The sequence below is a fragment of the Peromyscus eremicus genome, chromosome 4 (genome assembly GCF_949786415.1).
Source record: "Peromyscus eremicus chromosome 4, PerEre_H2_v1, whole genome shotgun sequence".
Classification (NCBI taxonomy): Eukaryota; Metazoa; Chordata; class Mammalia; order Rodentia; family Cricetidae; genus Peromyscus; species Peromyscus eremicus.
The window spans coordinates 67,036,033-67,059,940 of NC_081419.1; the positions used below are offsets into that span (position 1 = coordinate 67,036,033).

Here is a 23,908-nt window from a genome sequence, read left to right on the forward strand (position 1 = left end):
AGCAACCACATGGAGGCTCACAACCATCTGCGATGAGATCTGGCGCCCTCTTCTGGCCTGCAGGGATACGTGCAGGCAGAATACTGTATACATAATAAATAAATAAATCTTTAAAAAAAAAAAAGAAATTTCAAGAAAATGTAAATTAATCTATAGGGAGAGAAAGCAGATCAGTAGTTTCCAAGGAGAGGAGCAAGAATATAAAGAAATGACGCCGGGCGGTGGTGGCGCACGCCTTTAATCCCAGCACTCGGGAGGCAGAGCCAGGCGGATCTCTGTGAGTTCGAGGCCAGCCTGGGCTACCAAGTGAGTTCCAGGAAAAGGCGCAAAGCTACACAGAGAAACCCTGTCTCGAAAAACCAAAAAAAAAAAAAAAAAAAAAAAAGAATATAAAGAAATGAATTCAATAGTAGTTTTGGGGTGGGGGTTGTTGTCACTTTTGTCTTTTTCTTTTCTTTTTTGAGACAAGATCTCATTTTGTAGCTCTGAACTCATTGCCACCATCCTATCCACACTGGTGAGCTCCTGGTTCAGTGAGAGACTATGTCTCAAAAATTAAAGTGGAGAGTGACTGAGGAAGACACCCAAGGTTGACTCCTAGCCTCCACACATATGTGTGTGAGCATCCATATGCACATGTACACTCACCTACACCATATATATATATATATATATATATATATATATATATATATATATACAGAATTAAAGAAGAAATAGTACCAAGTCTACAAACCCAGAAAACTGAAGCTGAGAGAGTACTTCCCAACTCATTTGATGAGGTCTGCATTACACTGCAGACACTAAAATGAAAGGCATTGCCAATGACAAAGAAGGAGGAGGGGGAGAAGGAAGGAAGGAAGGGAAAGGGGAAGGGGAAGGAAAGACAGAAAGAAAGAAGGAAAGGAAAGGAAAGGAAAGAGAAGGGAAGGGAAGGAAAGGGAAGGAAGGAAAGGAGGAAGGAAAGGAAAGGGAAAGAAAGGGAAGGAAGGAAGGAAAGGAGGGAGGAAGGAAGGAAAGAGAAAAAAAGTAAAATTACAGAGCCAGGTATGATGACACATGTTTGTAATCCTAGTTGAGGCAGGGAGGATCAGAAGTTCAGAGTCATCCTTACACAGTAAGTTCAAGGCCAACCTAGGTACTAGTGTAGTATGATGTACTGGGGAAGTATTTGACATAATAAGTAAACCGCAATGTTCTATGATAGAATATTTATGTGCTAATACTAGAAGAGATGAATGGATGTGTGTGATAGTGTATACACGCACAAAGAAATGTTCAAAAATGGGGATTTTGGATATTTACTTAAATCTATAAACTTCTATTACCTGAATTTTATAATGGACATAAGTTTTACAAGAATACATTAAGGATTTCTTCATTTTGAAAATGTAATGCATAGTTCCTCACCAAGGGTTTGAAAGATGTTAAGATCAGAGCCAGGATCACTGAAGTGACAAACCATGGCCCTGCTGTTACCCTGTAACTGTTCTCAAGCAACCTTCTATCAGCATCTGGGGGTACACAAACACTAACATACCTTTTCTCTGCTCCAAGCTAGCTCCCTGTGAGGCACAAACTCCAAATGCTCAAACCGGTCTCCATGGCAGTGTAAGGAAACTCTGGTTCTGGGCATATATAACAATATAAATGTATAATAAAGGTGATGCAGGGGGTTGGGGGTGTGGCTCAGGGATAGATGTATGCTTAGCATGTGTGCACCCCTTCAACACCCTCTTCTACAAGAAAAAGTGGGGTGGGGTGTGTGTGTGGAAACAAAAGCAAGCTCAGTCTGGCACAAGCTCGAGGCAGCCGTCATTCTCCTTTTAGTCAGGATGCTGTCCCCTAGAATATTTTAGACTACTGCTTATCACCTCCAGGTGAACCACGTTTCTCTACTCCCATGTCCTAGATTCCTGGGGGGCAGGGAAATCTCCTGCCGGAATTCTTTGTTCTGGCTTAAATTTAAACTTCCCCTTCTTGTTACCCACGCTGTTAGAGGGGCAGAAAATCTACACAGCCCTTTCCTCAGCACTCATCTGGCCATCTTCCTTCTAAATTCTGCACTTGTCCTCTTGACACCCATCTTAGACCCTGACTCCTGGTCTCCCATGCCTGTCCAAGCTGGCCTTTCCCATGAGCTGCTTCCCAAAGCCTCCCACTTAAAGAGGCCTCATCTGGGATACAACTTCACCTTTTCCAATTCTAAACTAGAGTTGGAGAAATGGTAAGCTAGAATGTAAGTAAGGTGTGTGCTTTATCTTATTTAGCCACAAAAATATTTAAAACCTCTGAAGACTAGTTAACTAGTGCCAGGGATAGGCTAGGTACAGTGAGCTAGTCCAAGTCTCATCTATTTAGGAATCACTGGAACCTAGAAGTTTAGGGCCAGCCAGGGAAACATAGTGAGACCTTGTCTCAAGAAAGAAAATAAAGTGGTTAATAAGGTATTTTCTATTATTTGAAGACAATTGAAAAATAATTTTAAAAATGGTACTTTGATGTTATGTCCATGTGTAACTTTTTAAAATTAGGAGGTAGGAAAAGGAGGGAATTCAAGGCCAGTGTGGGCTACTAGCAGATCTGATCTCAAACAATGATAGCTGGACATAGTAGCACATGCCTTTAATTCCTCTACTCTGGAGAGAGAGGCAGATAGATCTCTGTGAGGTCCAGGACAGCCTGGTCTACCTAACAAGTTTCAAGCCATCAAGGGCTACATAATAAGACCTTGTCTCAAAAAAAAAAAAAAAAGAAAAGAAAAGAAAACCAAGCTGTGGTGGCGCACGCCTTTAATCACAGCACTTAGGAGGCAGAGGCAGGCAGATCTCAATGAGTTTGAAGCCAGCCTGGTCTACAAAGTGAGTTCTAGGACAGCCAGGGCTACACAGAGAAACCCTGTCTTAAAATAACCAAATAAAAAAAGAAAGAAAACCAAAACCAAATAAACAAACAACAAAAACCATACAGCACATATATAAAGACCATACATATACTTTCAGGCTTTATTTGAAAAAGGAAAAAACAACCATATCCAAAAATTTAGGACTTCCATTTTTGCATTAAAACTGTCTCTTTACTAGGGGCTGAAGAGATGGCTCAGAGGTTAAGAGCACTGACTGCTCTTCCAGAGGTCCTGAGTTCAATTCCCAGCAACCACATGGTGCTCACAACCATCCGTAATGAGATCTGGTGCCCTCTTCTGGCCTGCAGACATAACACTGTATACATAATAAATAAATCTTAAAAAAAAAAATTTAAAGTTTTAAGCCGGGCGGTGGTGGCGCACGCCTTTAATCCCAGCACTCGGGAGGCAGAGCCAGGCGGATCTCTGTGAGTTCGAGGCCAGCCTGGTCTACAAAGTGAGTTCCAGGAAAGGCGCAAAGCTACACAGAGAAACCCTGTCTCAAAAAACAAAACAAAACAAAACAAAACAAAAAAAAACTGTCTCTTTACTACTAACTATATATCCACCACCCCCCCCCACAACCTGTTTCACTTCTTGAGGTCTGTGGAGTTTTTTTACTTAATTCTAAAACTAGAAAGTCACCTTTTTTTGTTTTTTTTTTTTGTTTTTCAAGACAGGGTTTTGTAGTGATATTGTGTCCCCCAATATACTGTGCACCCTAATAAACTTATCCGGGGTCAGGCAACAGAACGGTCACTAGATATAGAGACCAGAAAATGGTGGCGCACACACCTTTAATCCTATCACTTGGGAGGCAGAGATCCATCCAGATCTCTGTGAGTTCAAAGCCACACTGGAAACAGCCAGGCATGGTGACACATGCCTTTAATCCCAGGAAGTGATGGCAGGAAGCAGAAAGGTATATAAGGTGTGAGGACCAGGAAATAGAGCCCTTGTTAAGCTTTTAGGCTTTTAGCAGCAGTTCAGCTGAGATCCATTCAGATGAGGATTCAGAGGCTTCCAGTCTGAGGAAACAAGATCAGCTGAGGAATTGGCGAGGTGAGGTTGGATGTGGCTTGTTCTGTTTCTCTGATCATTCAGCGTTCACCCCAATACCTGGCTCCGGGTTTGTTTTTATTAATAAGACCTTTTAAGATTCGTGTTACAGGGTTTCTCTGTGTACCTTCTGGAGCCTGTCCTGGAACTCACTTTGTAGACCAAGCTGGCCTCGAACTCACAGAGATTCACCTGCCTCTGCATCCCCAGTACCAGGATTAAAGGCGTGCACTACCCCCGCCCAGCCAAAAGTCACTTTTTATAGTACAACTCTCCAATGTCAGCTACCAGCCAGACAAGGCAGATGTCCTAGAGAGCCGATATCTGCTGCAGGAATGTATCATAAGAATTCAGCTGGTTATGGCAAAGTCAAGGAATTCCTCCAGAGGAAGCCAAATTCCAAGAAGCTTTTGGTGTTATTTGGCTTGTTATATATCATCTGTATTCTGTTATGAAAATCATGTGTGCCTTCATAGTTTTCCCAGTTGATTTTTCCCTAAGAAGGGCTAACAGTGTGGACTGATCACTCTCTGGACATACACATTCAAGGTATTTGGAGAACAGCCTCAGGAAAGGCTTTCTCTGGAATCAGATATCTCCCTTAGCCACTTTCAAGGACTAACAGAAATAACAGTCCACATGCAAGTCTCCTGATTTAAGGTAAATTCCACAAGGAGACACCGCCTAGGTCAGGTGGACGTAAAGTAATAGCTTTACACAATTCAGCTCGGACCCTCCTTTCTTACAGCCTTACTAACTTTATATACCTCTAACTCCTTACCTAACCACTTCTGGGAATATTTAGATAACCTTCTGTGCTAACAGCTATGCTCAGCCTGAACCCCAGTTCAAGCCTCCCTGTAATTATCATCATTGGCAGCATCCGGCCAGGTCCATCCCCAGATGGAGGAAAGTACCTTATCAGAGATACCTCTGTACTCTCTAAGAACAGACTTAAGCATCCAGGCTACCTGTTTGAGAAGGCCTGGCGGATGTGCCAACTAAGCTTAACTTCCTCCTTTCCCAAATCTTACCTCTAGTTCCAGATCTCCCTTTAACTATCACCAGAGGCATCTAGCTGTACACAGGTTGCCTAGTGACCAAGCACACTTTCCCCCACCCTGCAGAAAAATGGCAGATAGCTTGGACAGATAGGAGCCACAGGAAAAAAGAAGGCAGTTTTATTTTCTCCCATTGACCTAGCAACTCACAGATTTTTAACATTTTCTACCAATCACGTTTAAGACTATAGTTGAGCACATAAGATCCCTCTTCTTAGCTATTACCTGAATTTAGCCTTTAGTTACTTCATTTCCCCATTGGTCACTTCCCTTTGGGGTTGCAAATGGTAATTAACAGTTATTGCCCCTCTGTGTGATTCTTATCACCCCTCTGTTTGACCCTGGAAGCCTGGCTTTGCACTGCCAAGGGGTTACTGCTTGTAAGTGTATATATACCAGAACTTCCAGGGCACGGGATGGAGAAGAGAAAAGAGAATGGAAGAACTAGATGGGTAAGAACTTGAGAGGAACAAACTGAGATGGGGAAGAACTAGGTTGAAGGGCTAGAAGAGAGTACTAGAGAAACGAGATGGAAGATGAGGAAGAGCCAGATGAGGAAGAACAGGATGAGAGAGAACAAGATGAGAGAGAAAGGAGATGGGAGAGGAGCTGATATGGGAAAGAACTAGATAGATGAGAACCTAGATGGGGCAGAACTAAGATGAAGAAATTAAGATAGAACCTAGAGGGGACAACAGATAAATGTAAAGAGAAATTGGGCAAGAAAGGAGCTAAAAATGAGAGCAGAGTATAAGCTTGTAGAGAGAGAATAATAAGGAATTTCGTGTACATAGATTCATTTCTTTTCTTCAAAGAGTAATTATCAGCTGGTTGTAGATTCTTCCTGGACCCTGGAAAGAGACTATCGAGGGGCTGGACCCCCTTAGTCCCCAACAGATATCTCAGCAACTGAAGATAAACTTTAGCATCTTAGACCATTTCTAAGGGGACTGGTGAGCATGGTGGTACACCCCTATAATTGCACACCCTTGAGAGATGGATATAGAAGAATCGTCAGAGATTCAAAGTCATCCTTAGCTACACAGAAAGGTCAAGGCCAGCCTGGAATAAAATGAGACCCTTTTTTCCAGCAAATCAAATAGCCAGGCATGGTGGCACATACCTCTAGTTCCAGTACACATTAGGCAGAGGTAGATAATCTCAATGAGTTTGAGTCCAGCCTGGTCTAAATAGAAAGTTCCAGGCCAGCTAGAGCTACATAGAAAGACCCTGTCTCAAGGCCTTTCTTCCTCTAAATCTTGCACTAACAGCAGCGAGAGGGTAGAAACTGAATCAGACTGTGGTATCTAGAAACGGACCTTTGGGAAGTGATTAGAATCATCGGAGTGGAGCCCTAAGGACAGAGTCCCTGACATAGTTGGGGAGGGAGAAGAGTCTATGTGCAGAGACACAAGGCTTCCCATTAAGGTGGGACACTGCCAGCCCCAGTGACATCCTGTTTGGATTCCTAGCTCCTCAGTCTGTGAAATAAATAAATTTCTCTTTACAGAAAAAAAAAAAAAAAAAAGAAAGACCCTGTCTCAAAACAAACAAATAAAAACAAACAAACAAAAAACAAACAAAAAACCCAAATCAAACCAAACAAATACAAAGTAAACAATAAAAACTTAAGTGGCGGGTGTCAAGATGTAGTTCTGTGGTAGGTTTGCCTTTGAGCCCTAACAGTAGAAGCAGGGGCAGGTGGTGGGACAACAAAACACCTAAAAACTGCACCAAATCTTCAAATCTTGACTGACACCTGAGCACCATGCCTTCCTTATTCTCTCCTGATTAAGTACTCTTCCTCAGTCATCCATGAAGCCATCACCATCATCTCTAACTCACGGGGGCTCTCCTTTTGTGTTCAAGAGCATTAGGCATCGATCGGCATTGTTAGTTGTTTTATATCCCTTTGTCCAGGTGTTCTTCAAGCTCCTCATTCAGTCAACAAATACAAAGCAGCTACTCTCGGCCAAAGGCTGTTCTAGGCCCTGAGGATATGGCGACAAAATAGAAAGACAAGGTCCCTGCCATCGTGACTATTTCCAATGGGCAAAGATAGAGAAATACAATATTTCAAATACTGGTAAGTATTTAAGGGACATGTGAAGCCGGGCAATTACTGGTGGGGTAATGATTGGGTGGGGTGGGGGCTACTTGCTCTTTAACAAGGCAAATCAATCCAGTCATGGTGGTATGTGCCTTTAATACCAGCACTCTTGAGGCAGAGGCAGATGGGTCTCAATGAATTCAAGGCAAACTTGGTCTACATAGTTCTGAGCCAGCCAAAGCTACATAGTGAAACCCTGTTTCAAAAATAAATAATTAAATAATTAGAAGGCAGATTAGGAGCTGGAGAGATGCCTCAGCTGTTAGAAGCACTTACTGCTCTTGCAGAAGACCCAGGTTTGGTTCTCAGCACTCATATGGCAGCCCACAACCATCTATATAACTCCAGTTCCAAAGGATCTGATGCCCACTTCTGGCCTCTGAAGGCACCCGGTATGTATGTGGTACACATACATACATGCAGGAAAAACATTCACACACCAAAAAAATAAATAAATAAATAAATAAATAAAATCTTAAAAAAAAAAAAAAGGGAAAAGCAGATTAAGTGGAGACTTGAACTGTAAGTGAGAGCCAGCCAAGAGAAAACTACAGAAAAGAGAACTCCAGCCCAAGGGAAAAACAAAAGGAATAGAAGTAGCTGGTGTACCTGAACCACAGGAAGTGCTACGGTTTGGGTATGAATTGTGCCCCGCCCCCAAGGCTCATATATTGAAGGTCTGGTCTCCAGGTGATGGCATTGAAAGGTGACTGCATGGTGAGGGTGCCAACTTCATCACTGCCTTAATTTATTAATGGGCTTCAAACTAAATGGGCTAGGAGGACATGGAGCCTGGCTGCAGGAAGCCGGCCACTGGGGGACATGCATTTCAAATGCATCGCTTCCTCCAGGTCAGGAATCAATGTCTCTCTGCTTCCTGACGGTGATGAGATGCGCAGCTCTGCTCTACAATGCTCTTCTATCACGATGCGCACACGCCCAGATAAACTAGAGCCAACAAGCATGGAATCTCTACAACTGTCTTTCATCCTTTAAGTCATTTCTCGAGGGTACTGTCAGAGTAACGAAAAACTAACACAGAAGAGACAGACAAACTGAGACTAAGTAAGAAGGGATACAGGAGGGCATGGCTGAGGCAGGCAGATCTCCATGAATTCGAGGCAAGCCTGATCTATATAATGCTTTTCAGGACAGTCAAGGCTACACAGTGAAACTCTATCTCAAAAAGAAGATTAAGAAGAAAAAGAGGCTGGGCGGTGGTGGCGCACGCCTTTGATCCCAGCTCTCGGGAGGCAGAGCCAGGCGGATCTCTGTGAGTTCAAGGCCAGCCTGGTCTACAGAGCAAGTTCCAGGAAAGGCACAAAGCTACACAGAGAAACCCTGTCTTGAAAAACCAAAAAAAAGAAAGAAAGAAAGAAAGAAAGAAAGAAAGAAAGAAAGAAAGAAAGAAAGAAAGAAAAAGAGGAGGAGGAAGAGGAACAGAGACTCTATGAATGATTAGTCTATACCTTTTAATATTTTAAAGGCCAGTATTCAAACATATTTGAGTTTTGTTACCATTTATAAGTTTGGAAAAAAACACCCACTTCCTTTGGCTCCCAACCACCTTGCTAGATATCACTCCTTCCATTCCTCCAATAAACAGTTATACATTGCAACCATCTGACACCTGGAACCACTCACCCCTTTAATGAAGACAGGTTTGTCCTTTATGCCAAAGTTCCAGATCATGATGTCTCCCCCTTTGGAGCCCACAGCCAGGGTACTGGGATGAGTCGGGTGCCAGACCAAGGATGTAGTCCTCCTGTCAAAGGGGGCAGCTTTTTGGAATACCCGGTAAGAAGCCAGAGAGTGCAAAAAGGACTTCTGGAGACCCTAATACAGAGAAAATAGAATTAATCTGAATTCACTGAATACAAACTCATGTCCGGAGCTGGGATGTGGCACAGGCCTTTAACTCCAGTATTCAGGAGGCAGAGGCAGGTGCATTTCTGTCAGACTGAACCCAGCCAGGTCTACATACAGAGATCCAGGCAAGCCAAGGCTACATAGTGAGATCTTGTCTCAGAAACATAAATAAAAATTAAGTCAGGTCCTGGGTAAACTGTCACTCTCTGGCTCCTTCATGAGTAAACATTAAGTCTTCTCTAGTCTTGTGCATGGAATATCTGCAATGTATGTGAACTAATCCTGGAAACAAGAGGGCAGAATGCATTCCAGCCGGGATATTTACAGGGTAAAACTTTTTCTCCTTGACTAGTGTTCAGTAGGCCAGTCATCATAGCCAGGTGGCCTGACCATTCTGACAGTCTGCTGAACCAATCTTTTTTTTTAATCTAGTTAGAGCTTGCAATAGTTGAAAACCTTTGAGCACCTCAGACAGGAAACATCTCACCTGCTGTAGTGATGGCCAGCTGGCTTTGCCCAACTTATGGTGGTAAAGATCCTTGATGATGCTGCTACTCCGTGGAGGGATCTGCAGGCGAGACAACTCTGCCAAAAGGCAGCACGACTCACATTTCCTGTTAGAAACTGCCAAGAAGGAACGCACACACGTTTTCCTCTCCACAACCCCAGGAAAGGCTCTTCCCCTGGAACCCTTTGCTATTTCACTCAGTACAGCCAATCTGTCTGATCATTTCCTAAAAGCCTTTTCCATGCACTGGTGAGTCTCACTCAACCCAATAAAGAAGTCATAACCCTTCTCCAAAACACCCTTCCAAACAGTGATTCTGAAGTTAACCTGGGTATGACCTTGCAGGGTTCCTAGAAGCTGAGCCAAAGAGATACACAGTAAAGTACACTGCAGACTTTTCTTGTGTGGGATGACATAATTAGTAGGAGTTGAGAGACAATCTTAAAATCACATACCACATAGGGCAGCAAGAAGCAATTGCTTAGGAAAGACGTTTGTTTAATTTTATATTAAAATAATGTAAGAGGTATCCAAATACAGCAGTGTATAACTGTAATCCTAGCACTCTGAAGGCTGCAGCAGAAACAGCTTGAATTTGAGGCCAGCTTGGGCTACACAGTAAGACTCCATATTTTTAAAAAAATAATAATAATATAACAAGCAACTGTTACTTAAGGAGAAACCAGAAGGATCCAGTAGGGTTTAGATAAGCTCTAAACTGACTAGGTTGCTTCCAGGGAGGGGGAGGTAAACTAGAGTATAACGAGAATAAAGCAATTCTGAATCACCAATTCGTGGACCCAATCTTCCTCTCCTCTGATGGATAAAAACTACTCCATCAACTTAGAACATTCCTACAGCCCCAGGTTCAAGCCCTGGTAAACCTCTGAGAATGAGCTTCCTGAAGAAAGGAGGGATGGGATTTCAGACTCTCAGCTGAAACTCAAGGCCATAGAGCTAACAACACTGACTGGAAATTCAGCAACCACGGGGCTAAGGAAGGCAGGATTACTTTGAAACGATGTGTGTGTAAAACTTCTGGAATAAAGAAGAGTGGGCACTGTGGATCTACAGTGATGGAGCTCATCTGCTTCTTCCTGTCACTTGGCGTGCAGAGGGGGGGCGGTTAAACTTAACTCTCTGGTGTCAATGAACTGGCAATTAAAATGCAGTCTGAAGCGTATAGCTCTGGGGCAAACCACTTGCTTTGCGTACTCGAGGCCTGGGTTCGAACCCCAGACCTCCCAAATAAATCACAGCCTGAGGCGACGGGGACCAGGAACTGCTCCAGGATCCTAGACATAAGCACCCTCCACCCAGCTTCGGCCTCTGGCGTGAGCACCCTGAACCAGCGGGAAGCTAAGGCAGCAGCACAGGCCGTACCGGGACCCTGCACACGCAGCTTCTTGGCTTCGGTCTCCAGCTCCTGAGGACTTCTGCGGCTTTTGCTCTTGAGGCGCACCGCAACGTCTGGGGGCTTCTGGGTTTCTGGGCATTTCTTGGGAGCCATGGCGTACTCCGTGAGGAGCTCTCAAGCCCAGTGGCAAAATTACGAAGCGAGGACTAAACAGCCTCTGAGGAAAGGACAGGAAGAGACTACGTACGAAGCAGCGCCGACGCAGGTAGCCCAGCTAAGGTAACTTCGCGCCAAACGCTCCTAGGGCAGCTTCCCTTTTAGCCTCGCCCCGCCTCCTCAGGACCGCCCCGCCCCTCGGAACCGCCCCGCCCCCTCGGGACGGCTACCCAGGGCCCCGCCCCGCCCCCGGAACTGCCCCCAGACCGCCCCGCCCCCTCGAGCCCGCTCCGCCCCTAGCGGCCCCGCCTCTTCCGGGAAGGCGGGGCACGTGGGGTAACAAGTGGAGCCGGCTGGGAAGGCTTGTTTAACTCCCTAAGAACTGGAATGTCTATGTGTTGTACCTGTAAAAGTAGACTGTTCATATCCTAAGAAGAGTAAAGATCCAGCCCCGGGGTGGTGGATTTTAATCTCAGCACTCGGGAGGCAAAGGCAAGTGGATCTCTGAGTTCGAGGCCAATTTGGTCTACAAAGTGAGTTCTAGGACAGCCAGGGCAACACAGAGAAACTCTGTCTCAAAAAAACAAAACAAAACAAACAAAAAGATCGAAGTGTCTAAAAATGTGGAAATAGCCAAATATTTCTCTGTTTTGCTCACTAAGAAAACTGCTTATGCTTAGCCAACCACAGCTTTTGCTTGTTTGCTCTCACTTTACAGATGTATTTCACCTCACGGATACGGTAAGGAAGGACAGGTGGTGGCATGTGTCAGGTCTGTAACTCCCAGGATTGAGGAGGCTGAGGCAGAAGAGTTAGCCTGGACTACACTGTAACAGGGGTCAGATAAGAGTGAGAAAACCTGGTGTGCTATGGTAACTGTAGTTTACTGTCATATGCTGTATATTTCAAAAACGTAGGAAGTGTTATGCCCAGATCGCGGGGACCCCCAAAAGACCACCACCGAGACCGAATCCTTGCATGTAAAAAGAACCTTTATTTCAAGCTCCAGAGCTTGGTCCCTCTGTCTGTCCCACACAGCCGTGAGAGCAGAGAGCCCTGAGCTCAGGTGGGGCAGAGTTTTTATCATAGCAGAGGTTGGGGTGAGGGGATTTCCAGGGTCCAGGACCCTGATTGGCTGACAATTATCTAGGGGTATCTGTAAAACAAAAAATAGGTGTGTGCTAGACTCAAGGACACCTGGCCACCTTATCTAATGGTTGGAATGTTTGGGATGTCAGGTACTTCCTCACCCCTGGGTACATCCCTGGGTGGTATCAGCTTAAGGCTTTCCTGGATCTGGGTGTTGCCTGCCAGTAAGCCTGTCACAGAAGCTGTGTCTGGGCCCCTAAACCTGTCATGGCAGCTGTGTGGCCAAGTGGCACACACCTTTGATCCCAGCACTCAGGAGGAAGAGCCAGGCAGATCTCCATGAGTTCAAGGCCAGCCTGGGCTACAGAGTGAGTTCCAGGAAAGTTGCAAAGCTACACAGAGAAACCCTGTCTCGGGAAAACAAAAACAAAAACAAAAACGAACAAACAAAAAGGTGTGTGCCACCACATCTGGCTTATAATGTTATTTTCTTTTTCTTTTTTGTTGTTTGTTTTCTTTGTTTTTGTTTTTCAAGATACGCTTTCTCTGTGTAGTTCTGGCTGTCCTGGAATTCACTCTGTAGACCAGGTTGGCCTTGAACTCACACTCACCTACCTCTGCCCACCGAGTACTGGGATTAAAGGCTTGCACCACCACCTCCTGGCCTATAATGTTATTTTCTTACTCAGGCATGGTGGCATATGCCTGTATCCCACCCAGGCCAAGGCAGGAGAATTACTCGAGTTTGAGTCTAGCCTGGGTAACACAGTGAGTTCCATACCAGACTAGGCTATACAATGTGGCCCTGTCTCAAAACAAACGACAATGGAACCCAAAAGCAAAAATAACAACAAACAAAAGAAAGAGAATGCCATCTTTCTGGTTCAAGGAGGGGATGCTTTTCTCATAGGAAATATCTTGATTTGGCTTTAGATGGATATGTGTCTGTGTTTCTGTGTGTGTGATTAGAAGCTTTCCTGCTGTGTTTTATGTACCCTTAGCTCAAAATAACCACTATGCCAAAGTGGTACATTTGGGAGTAGCACGTTCTGAAACCGTCAATAGTTAACCAGAGGATTACACCTGTTTCCTCAAGGTCTCCATCCAGAGCAAAGCCTTCCTTCCTTGAACTCTTCCCCCAAAGCATCCAACACTGGACAACCCCCTCTTAGAGCCATGTCCCATCTTCTGAAGGTCAATCACCTAAAAGCCCCAGGGGGACTGAGAAACTTGGAAAGTTGGCTTGACAGGGAGCACCGTGGAAACTTCTAATAAGGAGACTCACATACCCTACCCTTCCAGACTGCAGGGGAACTGACCTGTAGATGGACCCTTCCATCCCCAAAGCTCCCCCTTTTCTATCCGATAAAATGCCAAGACGCTCCAGGCCACTGGGCACTCTCATTTCCTTGGAGAGACTGCATGCAGCCCTTCATTTACAAGAACAACTCTGCTTCTGGAGATGGCCGCTTCCTTTTATTTTCACATCACCTCCAGCTCCTGATCTAACACCTTCCCTGTAATACGCATTCTCCGTTGTGAAAATGGGAAAGGCTAAAGTATGGGGGAAGAAAGTGACACGCAACAGGGTTATTTTCTAAAAGTTTATTATTAGGGCCAGAGAAATGACTCAGCAGTCAAGAGCCCTGGCTGCTCTTCCAGAGGACTCCCAGCACTTACAGGAGAGCTCACTACTGTCTGTAGCTCCAGTTCCAGGGGATCCGATGCTCTCTTTGGCCTTCAAGGGGACCAGACACTCAAGTGCTCTACAGACATACATACAGGCAACACTCATACACACAGGAGAGATTTCATAAAAAGAAAATTGTCAGTGAGAATTGTGTGCATGAGTGAATGTGCTCCACATTCCTGTGCAGAGCTCAGAGGCCAGTGTGGAGTTGGGTCTCTCCTTTACAGGGGTTCTGGGGAGCGAACACAGGTGCTTTACCTGCTAAGCTTGCTTGCTTGCCACCCTTTTGAGACAGAGACTCATGCCACCCACCCTGGCCTTGAACTCATTGTCTGTCTTGTAATCTCAGCATTTGGAAGGTAGAGGCAGGAGGACCATGAGTTTAAGGCCAGCCTGGGTTAAGAGCAATTGGCTGCTCTTCCAAAGAATTCAGGTTCAATTTCTAGCACCCACATCAACACTCACAGCAATCTGTGACTTCCGGTTCTGTCCTTCTCAGGACATGTGGTACACAGACACACATGCAGGCAACACCTATACACACGAAAGAGAATTACAAAACTGTAAAAGACTGGAGAGGAAAAGGGGAAGGTGTTCCAGCAGAGAGAACAGGAAATGAAAGACCAGAAGGGGATAGTGAGCTGTGTTTGATTCATGAACAACAGAAACACTTAGTGCCAGGTTTTCCCAGAATCTGGTTTTTAGAACTGGGATATTTTCCATGATGGCTAGAACTAATTGTGAGCAAATGGAAACCTGCCTTGCACACACCAACAAAACGCTTGGTTTCAGGTTGTGGTTTTGAGGCACCTTTAACCCAGAGTGTGCTTTGTTTCCTCATTTCACAATAAAACCTCTGCCTGGTGGCCTGATGTCATTCATTCCCAGCTGATGAGCCACCAGATGCAGGATGCACAAGTGTATTTTATATGTGTATCTTCAAGATGGTAATCTGATAAAGGGGTACACAGTGTAGTGTTGCTCCAGTGTCAGGCTGTGGCCATGAAACTCATTTGTAGAAGCTTGGGGTTTTTTTTGGTTTGTTTTTTTTTTGTGTTTGTGTGTGTGTGTGTGTGTGTGTGTGTGTGTGTGTGTGTGTGTGCATTTTTTTGATACTACTTTTACTTATGTGTGTGTGTGTGTGCATTCTTTTTTTTTTTTTTTTTGATACTACTTTTACTATAGGGGACCACAAAGCAGTTCTTTCAAAGCTGCTAGTTGCAGCAAATCATGGTCTCGTGTTCACTCACACTGGAAGCTGGGCTGACCATGGGCTGACCATGGGTATGGCCCTAAATAATACCCGTGTCTTTGATCTGCACAACAACACGTGGCTTCTTTGGAGTGTTTTCTAGAACAGATAGAGCAGAGTGGATGAAAGCCGTGCTTAGACTTTACCTGCAACTCATCACTTCCCTCTTCTGTGCTTTGGTTTCCACATCAGGACCTGATTGGAGGGGAAGGAGGAGAACTGTTGCTTCCCTCCCAGGTTTAAAATCTGTGATCTTGTGAGTTGCCATGCAGGCAGCAAAAAGCAAGATTTCAGACCACCTGTGGGAGGTGTTCATCTGGTAGGAATCATTGTCCTGGAGCAGGCTGATACATGACTCCAACTCCACTCAGGCTGTCTATGAACCCCAGTGCTGCTGAATCTGCAAAGCCTCCTGTGAGCCACACAGATGCTGGGAGAGGCTTCCCACACACCCCGACTGCAGGCAGTGGTTTGTAAATGACAGGCTGCAGCGTTCTGCAAAGCTTGCAGAACACTCAAATTCCTCCTAAAGAACAGGAAGCAGACTAAGCAGAACTCAAGCATCCAGAGTTCTTGTTGTTTGGCATCTCTACTACATGTTTAAATGTCCAAATATGAACAAATTCCTAATAATATTAAATGAGACCCTGAATCCTCTGGGAATATTGAATGTGAGATTAAACACTATAATTTTGGAAACAATAAGTCAGATATTAAAGCTAAAAAAAATTTACTAGCCATCTTATTGAAAATTTCTTTGAATATTTTTTGTTGAAAATACTTTATTTTATTTATTAACTTTTGGGTTTTTTGAGACAGGGTTCTCTATGTAACAGTTCTGGATGTCCTGAAACTCAGAGATCCGCCTGCCCCTGTATCCTGAGTGATGAGATTAAAGACATGTACCACCATCCCCTAACTATTGAAAATATTTTTAATTGGGGCTAGAGTGATAGCTCAGTCAGAGAAACACTAACTGTGAGAACTTGAGGACCTGAATTCAGATCTCCAGCACCCACAGAAAATGCTAGGCATGTTGGCACTCACTTGTAACCCCAGTGTTGGGGAAGCAGAGGCAGAAGGCTCCCTGGTGCCTGTTGACCAGGCAACCTCACCTAACTAGTAAGCTCCTGGTTCTAATGATAGACTCATTGTCTCAAATCCCAAGGAATGACAGTTGAGGCCGTTATACATATACACATGTGCGCACACACAACTTTTTTACATGTATTTATTTTACACGTTTGAGTGTTTTAGCTACATGTATGTATGCGCACCACATGCATATCTGGTGCCTTACAAGTCAGAAGAGGGCAGCCAATCCCCTAGAACTAGAGTTACGGGTGGTTGTGGATAACTGGTCCTCTGCAAGGGCAGCAAGTCCTCTTAACTGCTGAGCCATCTCTCCCCAACATTAAAGACAATGAAGACATTAAGAACATCTAATGATGACTTTCAGTTTGGATCTGCATAGCTTTTCTAGCTATGGCAGTTATCAAGTGAAGCATCAAAATGAGGTCCTCTTAGACCCAGGCCGACTTTACATTATTTTATCACAAAAGTTAGAAAATGTAGATTAAAAAAATGCTTCTCTACCTATAATCCGAGTGCCTGGAAAAAGCTGATGCAGGAGGGTAGTGAATTTGAGGACATATGAACAGTTCCAGGAAGAGGTGAGGAAGGAGGGGAAGAGAAGGAAGAGGAAAAAGAAGAGAAGGAAGAGGAAGAAGAGAAAGAAAGAGAAGAAAGCGGGAAGGAAACAAAAAATGCCGGGTATACGGCTCAGTGGGCAAGAGGACTCGTTTGTAGTTTGAACTTGTAGTTCAAATCTTTAAACATTCAAAAAACTGCGTATGGCCGAACATGCTTCTCCCAACCTCAGTAGCACTGAGAGGCTCACACAGGCAGATCTTGAGGGCTGTCTGGTTTCTCAGCCTGGCTGACACAGTGAGCTTCCCACCCTGTGAGACCCAGTCTCAAGTGACCAGACAGTGAGCGTAGGAAAGGACACGTAGCGTAGGAGAGTCCTGTCCCGGCCTCTCCACTTGGGAAATGAAGGTGGGAGGCCTGGGCTCTATGAGACCCTGTCTCAACAAAACCAAACCCACAAACAAAGAACTAAGAAAGAAAAAAACAGGTAAAACAAAATCTGAAACAAAAGCTTCTCTACTTAAGCAACCTTCCTAAATAGTTGGTACATTTAAGTAACAATTAAAATGATTATAGTTTATTTCCTTCATCTTTTCTCAAACTATTTTGAATTACCCATTTCTGTACATGGTTTATAAAAGTATATTAAGAGATTGCTAAATACACATGACATATAAGTACATTTCCATGCATTATATATGTGTGTGTGTGTGTGTGTGTGTGTGTTTATGTATATATAAATAGAGAGATCATTTTTGGGCTGGGAAAATACCTGAGTGGTATAGCATGTACTTAGCATGCATAAAGTGCTAGGTTTGATCCCCTATGCCACAAAAACAAAATTACATGCACACAATTCATAATTTTGGGTACTATGTAAAAAAACAAATGAAAAAATAAATGAACACCTTCAGTCTTTACTGTGGGGGAGTGAGGCACTGTCCACACACTGACTTAATATCCTGCCATGAAACGGCACGGTAAGTGTGCCCAGGATCTCCTCCAGGCAGCCATGCACAGCAATAGCCTCAGTGCTAATAATTACGTAAAGTATTTTGCAAACAGTAACGTGCTTCAAATGGAAGTTTTTATACAATCTCCCAATCAAGCGTTTGTCTTAGTCAGGGTTTCTACCGCTGCGATGAAACACCATGACCAAAAGCAAGTTGGAGAGGAAAGGGTTTACTTGACTTACACTTCTGTATTACTGTTCATAACTGAAGGAAGTCAAGACAGGAACTCAAACAGGACCGGATCCTGGAGGCAGGAGCTAATGGCAGAGGCCATGAAGGGATGCTACTTACTGGCTTGCTACAAAGCTGGGGGCACACTGCACAGCCTGTAGGCAGCTCAACAGGTTGGTGAATGTCCCTTCCAAGTGACTCAGTTGCTTTAACCCTCTTCCGGGCAGCTCGGCCTGTCTGAGAATGTCTTTTAGCCTTTTACTTACTCTGAGAAAGAGAACCTTGTGAATCTGGTCAGTTTCAGGGACTTCCTGAAGCTATGTATCATTTCTTTCTTTCTTTTAAGGATTTATTTATTTATTATATATACAGTGTTCTGTCTGCACATATCCCTGCAGGCCAGAAGAGGGCGCCAGATTTCATTACAGATGGTTGTGAGCCACCATGTGGTTGCTGGGAATTGAACTCAGGACCTTTGGAAGAGTAAGCAGTGCTCTTAACCTCTGAGCCATCTCTCCAGTCCGTATCATTTCTTTCTTGAGACAGAGTTTCTCTGTGTAGCCTTGGCTGTCCTGGAACTCACACCGTAGACCAGGCTGTCCTGGAAGTTAGAAATCTGCTTGTCTCTGCTAGGATTACAGGTATGTGCCACCAGGACCAGCCCTGAAGCTGTTTTGAGTTGTTCTGTCTTGAGGAGCTTCCCTGAAAGATGGATTGTTTCAATCTTGGCAGAAACTGCTATACAATACATTACCAAAAGCAACTTCCTTGGGGAGGAAGGGGTTTATAAAAAAGTCAGGACAGTAGGACGGTATGGTGCACACCTGTAATCCCAGCACTGGGGAGGCAGAGGCAGGTAGATCTTTGAGTCTGAGTCCAACCTGGTCTACAGAGTGAGATCCAGGACAGCCAGGACTATGCAGAGAACCCCTGTCTCAAAATACCAAAAAAACCAAAAACAAACAAACAAACAAACAAACAAAAATCCACAAAAAAAAGTCAGGGCAGGAACTCAAGGCAGAGACTGAAGCTGAGGCCATGAAGAAACACTGTTTGCTGGCGCTGTCCCCAGTCCCCATGGCTTGCTCAGCTTGCTTTCTTATACCACTTGCCCAGGGTTGGCACCACAAAGCCTTCCCACATTAATCATTAATCAAGCAAATGCTCCACAGATTTGCCTATAGGCTTTTTTTTGGAGACAGGATTTCTCTGTGTAGCACTGGCTGTCCTAGAACTCGCTCTGTAGACCAGACTGGCCTCGAATTCAGAGATCCTCTTGCCTATGCCTCCCAAGTGCTGGGATTAAAGGCATACGCCACCCCCCCCCCCACCCCCCACCCCCGGTCTACAGGCCAATCTTATGGAGGCATCTTTCCACTTGATAATCTTCCTTCCCAAATACTCTAGTTTGTGTCAAGTTGACATAAAACTAACCAATACAAGGTTCAAGGTCATTCTGAAGTGGGGTGGGTTAGCCATCACGACAGGGGTTGAATTCTGTGATGCCTTCTACTCTTCCAACCCAAAGTTCTCTTCCAAGGACTGCAGAAATCCCAAATAACAGAAAGGAAAATGTTTCTTTGTTTCCTATGGGAGACGAGTCACATGCTAGCGGGGCTGGGAGAACGGCGTTTACATTCCTTCGAATTCCATCTTCCCACTCCCCTTTCCACTGCCCTGCCTTGGCTCCTGTCCCTACTAGGACATTGTAACTCCTGGACCATGTGACAATTAAACCTGCCCAAACCACTCCAGTAAGTTTCTCAATGCAGAGGAAAGAGTGATTTGCTTCATTAGTTGTGGTTCTTACTGGTGAGGCCTTTAGCCAGGTGGTCCAGTGGTTAGTGCTATTGTCAACACCACAGAATCACCTGGGAGCTGGGCCTCGAGGTCTTGATGTCTTCCTTGCCTTCCCCACCACCACAGACTGTGAACTAGGAGAAGCCCTTTCTCTCTTAAGTTGCTTTTGTCAGAATATTTCATCATAGCAACAGAGAGGAAACTAAGGGTTGGAGAGCTGACTCAGCAGTTAAGAACACTTCCTGCTCTTCTAGAGGACCCAGGTTCAATTCCCAGCCCCATACATGGTGTCTCACAACTGCCTGTAACTACACAACAGCTCTGAAGTATCCCTCCCTCTTCTGACCTCTACAGGCACCACATACATGGCATCCATTCACATAACCATACACACACACATAAATAGAAAAATTTAAATATTTTTTAAGAAAGAAACTAAAACAAGTGGTTTTCTGCAAATCTACATATGTCTTTCTGAAATGCCAACTTCTGAGTGGGTACACGAATACTATTTACTTAGATTTATTCTATGTATGTGAGTGTTTTGCTTTCATGTGTCTGGGCATCACGTGCATGTTGTGTCCAAGGGGGCCAGAAGAGGGCACAGGATTCCCTAGAACAAAATGAAATGAGAGATGGTTGCTAGCTGCCACATGGGTGCCGAGATTGTATCTGGGTCCCCTGGAAGATCAGGCAGTGCTTTTAACTACTGAGCCATCTCCCTAGCCTCTGCTTACTTTGAATTTTGAGACAGGGTCTTAAGTCTCCCAGGTAGGCTTTGAACTTGCTATATAGCCAAGCCTAGCCTCAAATTTTTGATCCTTTTATCTCTATCTCTCAATTTCTGAGATTACAGATATTCACCACGCATCTGGCTCACAGACACATTTACTGTTCCTTTATTCTTTTTTTTTAATGTTAGCATTTAATTTAACCTCCCTGGGTGGCTTCAAGCCACCAGGACACAGGCACCTCCAACACCCTTTATCTTCTCTTCAGCTCTTCTGCTGAAAAATTTGGCTTTCACGATGACAGGCTGCTTAGGGAGCTTTCCCTTCCCCAGAACTTTGTAGTAGCCTGATCGCACAACATCGATGATGGGAGCAGCTCCAGTCTTGTTCTTTGCAGCATTGACGCGTGTCTGCTCACTGACCAGTGTCCACAATTTATCCAGGTTGACAGTCGGACAGAAGCTCTGGTCCCTCTTTAAGTGGTAATGCCTCATACCAACTTTCCCAAAGTAACCTGGATGATATTTGTCGAAGTCGATCCTGTGGTGATGCATGCCTCCAGCATTAATTACCGCGGCCTCCTGGGTGCTTGCGGTGTTAACCGATGCGGCCGTGGCCGTGGCTCACGTGGCCCCGGAGTTTCCGGGTCTTCCTCAGTCTGGATGGCATGGCGGCAGCAGAATGGAAAGAGCTGTTCCTTTATTCTTAACTCTGTCTATTTCATACGGGCTCAGAATTGAAGAGTTTTATTATGATTATAGGCAGTCTAGATAGATGACCAAGCCACCTTTGAGTTGGCAGCATGAGGGCCTCTGATCCATTATGAAAAGAAGGCTTTGCCCTGGAGAAGATGGGAATGGGGGGCGGGCTGGGGGGAAGGTGAGGGGGGCGGGAGGGGGGAGAACAAGGGAATCCGTGGCTGATATGTAGAACTGAATTGTATTGCAAAATAAAAATTAAAAAAAAAAAGAGGCACACTTGTGAAACTTCATAAAGACAACTTGTGAAATCTGCCTATCTTTAAAGCTCAAGAAGAAATTTGATGAGCTTTCCAAGACCAGCAGCTTCTGCTTCCTAGTAAGCCTTGCACAGTGGCTTAACTGATTAGTTTCTGGAAAGATAAGTGTACACCCTATTCCCCAGAGCCTGTGAATGCTAACTTATTTAGAAAAAGGGTCTTGCAGATGTAATTAAGAACTTTGAAATGAGACAATGAAAGCCAGGAATGGTGGTCCATGCCTGAAATTCTAATGCACACTCCCATTATTATTATTATTATTATTATTATTATTATTATTATTAATTTTTTTTTTTTTGGTTTTTCGAGACAGGGTTTCTCTGTGTAGCTTTGCGCCTTTCCTGGAACTCACTTGGTAGTCCAAGCTGGCCTCGAAATCACAGAGATCCGCCTGGCTCTGCCTCCCAAGTACTGGGATTAAAGGCGTGCGCCACCACCGCCCGGCTCCCATTATTATTTTTAAGATTAAGGGAACAGGCAAGATGGGAGGGGAAATAGAAGACGAGAGTGTGGAGACAAACAACTGGAGTTGGAGAGCATTTGGGGGGCAATGTGGAAATGTAGTGCGGTAGAAACTCCCAAAATTCTATGAGGGTAACCCTAGTGAGGACTCCTAGTAATGGAGGATAAGGAGCCTGAACCGGTCATTTTCTGTAAACAGGCAACTTCCAGTGGTGGGACTGGGAGACCAACCCAGCCACAAAACCTTTCGAACTACAATCTGCAAGATGTGCTGGGGTAATGGGGGTGCAGAACTTGTGGGAATGGCCAACCAGTGACTGATCTAATTTGAGGCCCACATCATCAAAGGGAGCCCATGCTGGACACTGCCTGGATGACAAGGAACCGGAGGCTAGATAGCCTGGAGATTATGATAGAAAAAAAAATCAATAAAATGATTCCTAATGATAGATTGATGCCTAGCCCAATTGTCATTAGAGAGGCTTCCTCCAGCAGTTGACAGGAGCAAGTACAGAGACCCACAGCCAAACATTAAGCAGAGAGAGAGCCCAAACTGGAGATATCCATCCTTGGAGCTCAGGGAACCCTGTGGAAGATGGGGAGGAAGAACTGTAGGAGCCAGAGGGGTTTAGGACACCAAGAGAACACAGCCCATAGACTCAACTAAGCAGGGCTCATAGGTGCTCACAGAGACTGAATCAGCAACCACAGAGCCTGCATGGGTCTGCATCTGGCCCTCTGCAAATATGTTATGGTTGTTAGCTTGATGTTTTTGTGGCACATCTAACAGTGGGAGTGGGGTGTCTTTGACTCTTTCATGCTCTTGGGACCCTTTTCCTCCTATTGGGTTGCTTCGCCCGGCTCTGATATGATGGTTTGTGCCTGGTCTTATTGTAACTTGCTATACTGTGTTCAGTTGATAACCCTGGGAGGGCTGCTCTTTTCTGAAGGGAAATGGAAGAGAAGTGGATCTGAGTTGGGGGGGGGGGGACTAGGAAGAGTGGAGGGAGGGAAAGACTGCAGTTGGGATGTATTGCATGAGAGAGATTTTTTAAATTTATTTTATTATTTTTAAAATTATATATATGTATGCCTGTGTGTGGGTATGTGCATATGAGTGCAGTGCCCTCAGAGGCCAGATGAGGGCATCAGATCCCCTGGAGCTGGAGTTACAGGGGACCGCCCAACGTAGTTGCTGGAAACCGAACTCTGGTCCTTTGCAAGAGCTGTAAGAACTTTTAACTGCTAGACTTCTTTTCAGCCCACCACCCCAACTGTGGTTATATTTTTGAGACAGGGTCTTACTGTAGCCCAGGCTGGTCTCAAAATTACTGTGTATGCTGGGCGGTGGTGGCACACGCCTTTAATCCCAGCACTCGGGAGGCAGAGGCAGGCAGATCTTTGTGAGTTCCAGGCCAGCCTGGTCTACAGAGAGAGATCCAGGAAAGGCACAAAGCTACACAGAGAAACCCTGTCTCGAAAAACAAAAACAAAAACAAAAATTAACTGTGTAATCAGGGATGCAGAAGCTAACACTAAAAAACACTATCAGCTAAGCTATACACCTTATCACATGTTTCCAAGTATTACTAAGGTCCTATTCTAGAACCACAAGTTGTGGGTCATTTTGAAGTACATCTCATCACTTCAACCCATCCTCAATCTTTCTTTCCCTTTTGCTTCTCTTCCTCTCTCCCCTCTGTTCCCTTCCCTCTCTCTTTTGCATCCTGCCCCAACCTCAGATGGGTTTTATTGTGTGCCTCTGGATGGCCCAGATCTTGCTATGTAGAAGAGGCTAGCCTCAAACTTGTATGGAAAGGTCTCCTCCCTCGGCTTCCCAAGTTCTAGGAGTGCAAGCATGAGCTGCTGCTCCTGGCTTTGTTGGCTTGTTTGTTCATTGTGACGACGGGGTCTCACTCCGTATAGGCCAGGCTGGCCTCAAACCCAAGGTGACCCTCCTGCCTCAGTCTCTCAAGTGCCATTAGCAAGTTCTGGAAGCTCTTTCCT

The 23,908-nt window shown here is 44.8% G+C and overlaps 1 protein-coding gene and 1 pseudogene across 2 annotated transcripts in view; both read right to left on the minus strand.

Annotated features, from left to right (window-relative positions):
* The window catches only part of Ddb2 (damage specific DNA binding protein 2), a 36,415-nt gene extending 25,172 nt beyond the window's left edge, over window positions 1-11,243 (minus strand). Inside the window, exons 1-3 of one of the 2 annotated variants that reach the window (XM_059260904.1) lie at window positions 10,896-11,243; window positions 9,492-9,589; window positions 8,780-8,971 (exon numbers count right to left, since the gene is read on the minus strand). In XM_059260904.1, coding sequence (XP_059116887.1) covers window positions 8,780-8,971; window positions 9,492-9,589; window positions 10,896-11,022 — 417 coding nt within the window. In that variant the 5' untranslated portion in view covers window positions 11,023-11,243. Of the gene's footprint in view, window positions 1-8,779; window positions 8,972-9,491; window positions 9,629-10,895 lie in introns of both variants that reach the window. The other variant, XM_059260903.1, reaches the window with a different exon arrangement.
* A 9,385-nt stretch (window positions 11,244-20,628) lies between these two features.
* On the minus strand, window positions 20,629-21,105 carry LOC131908379 (large ribosomal subunit protein uL15-like; annotated as a pseudogene).
* Window positions 21,106-23,908: the final 2,803 nt, after the last annotated feature.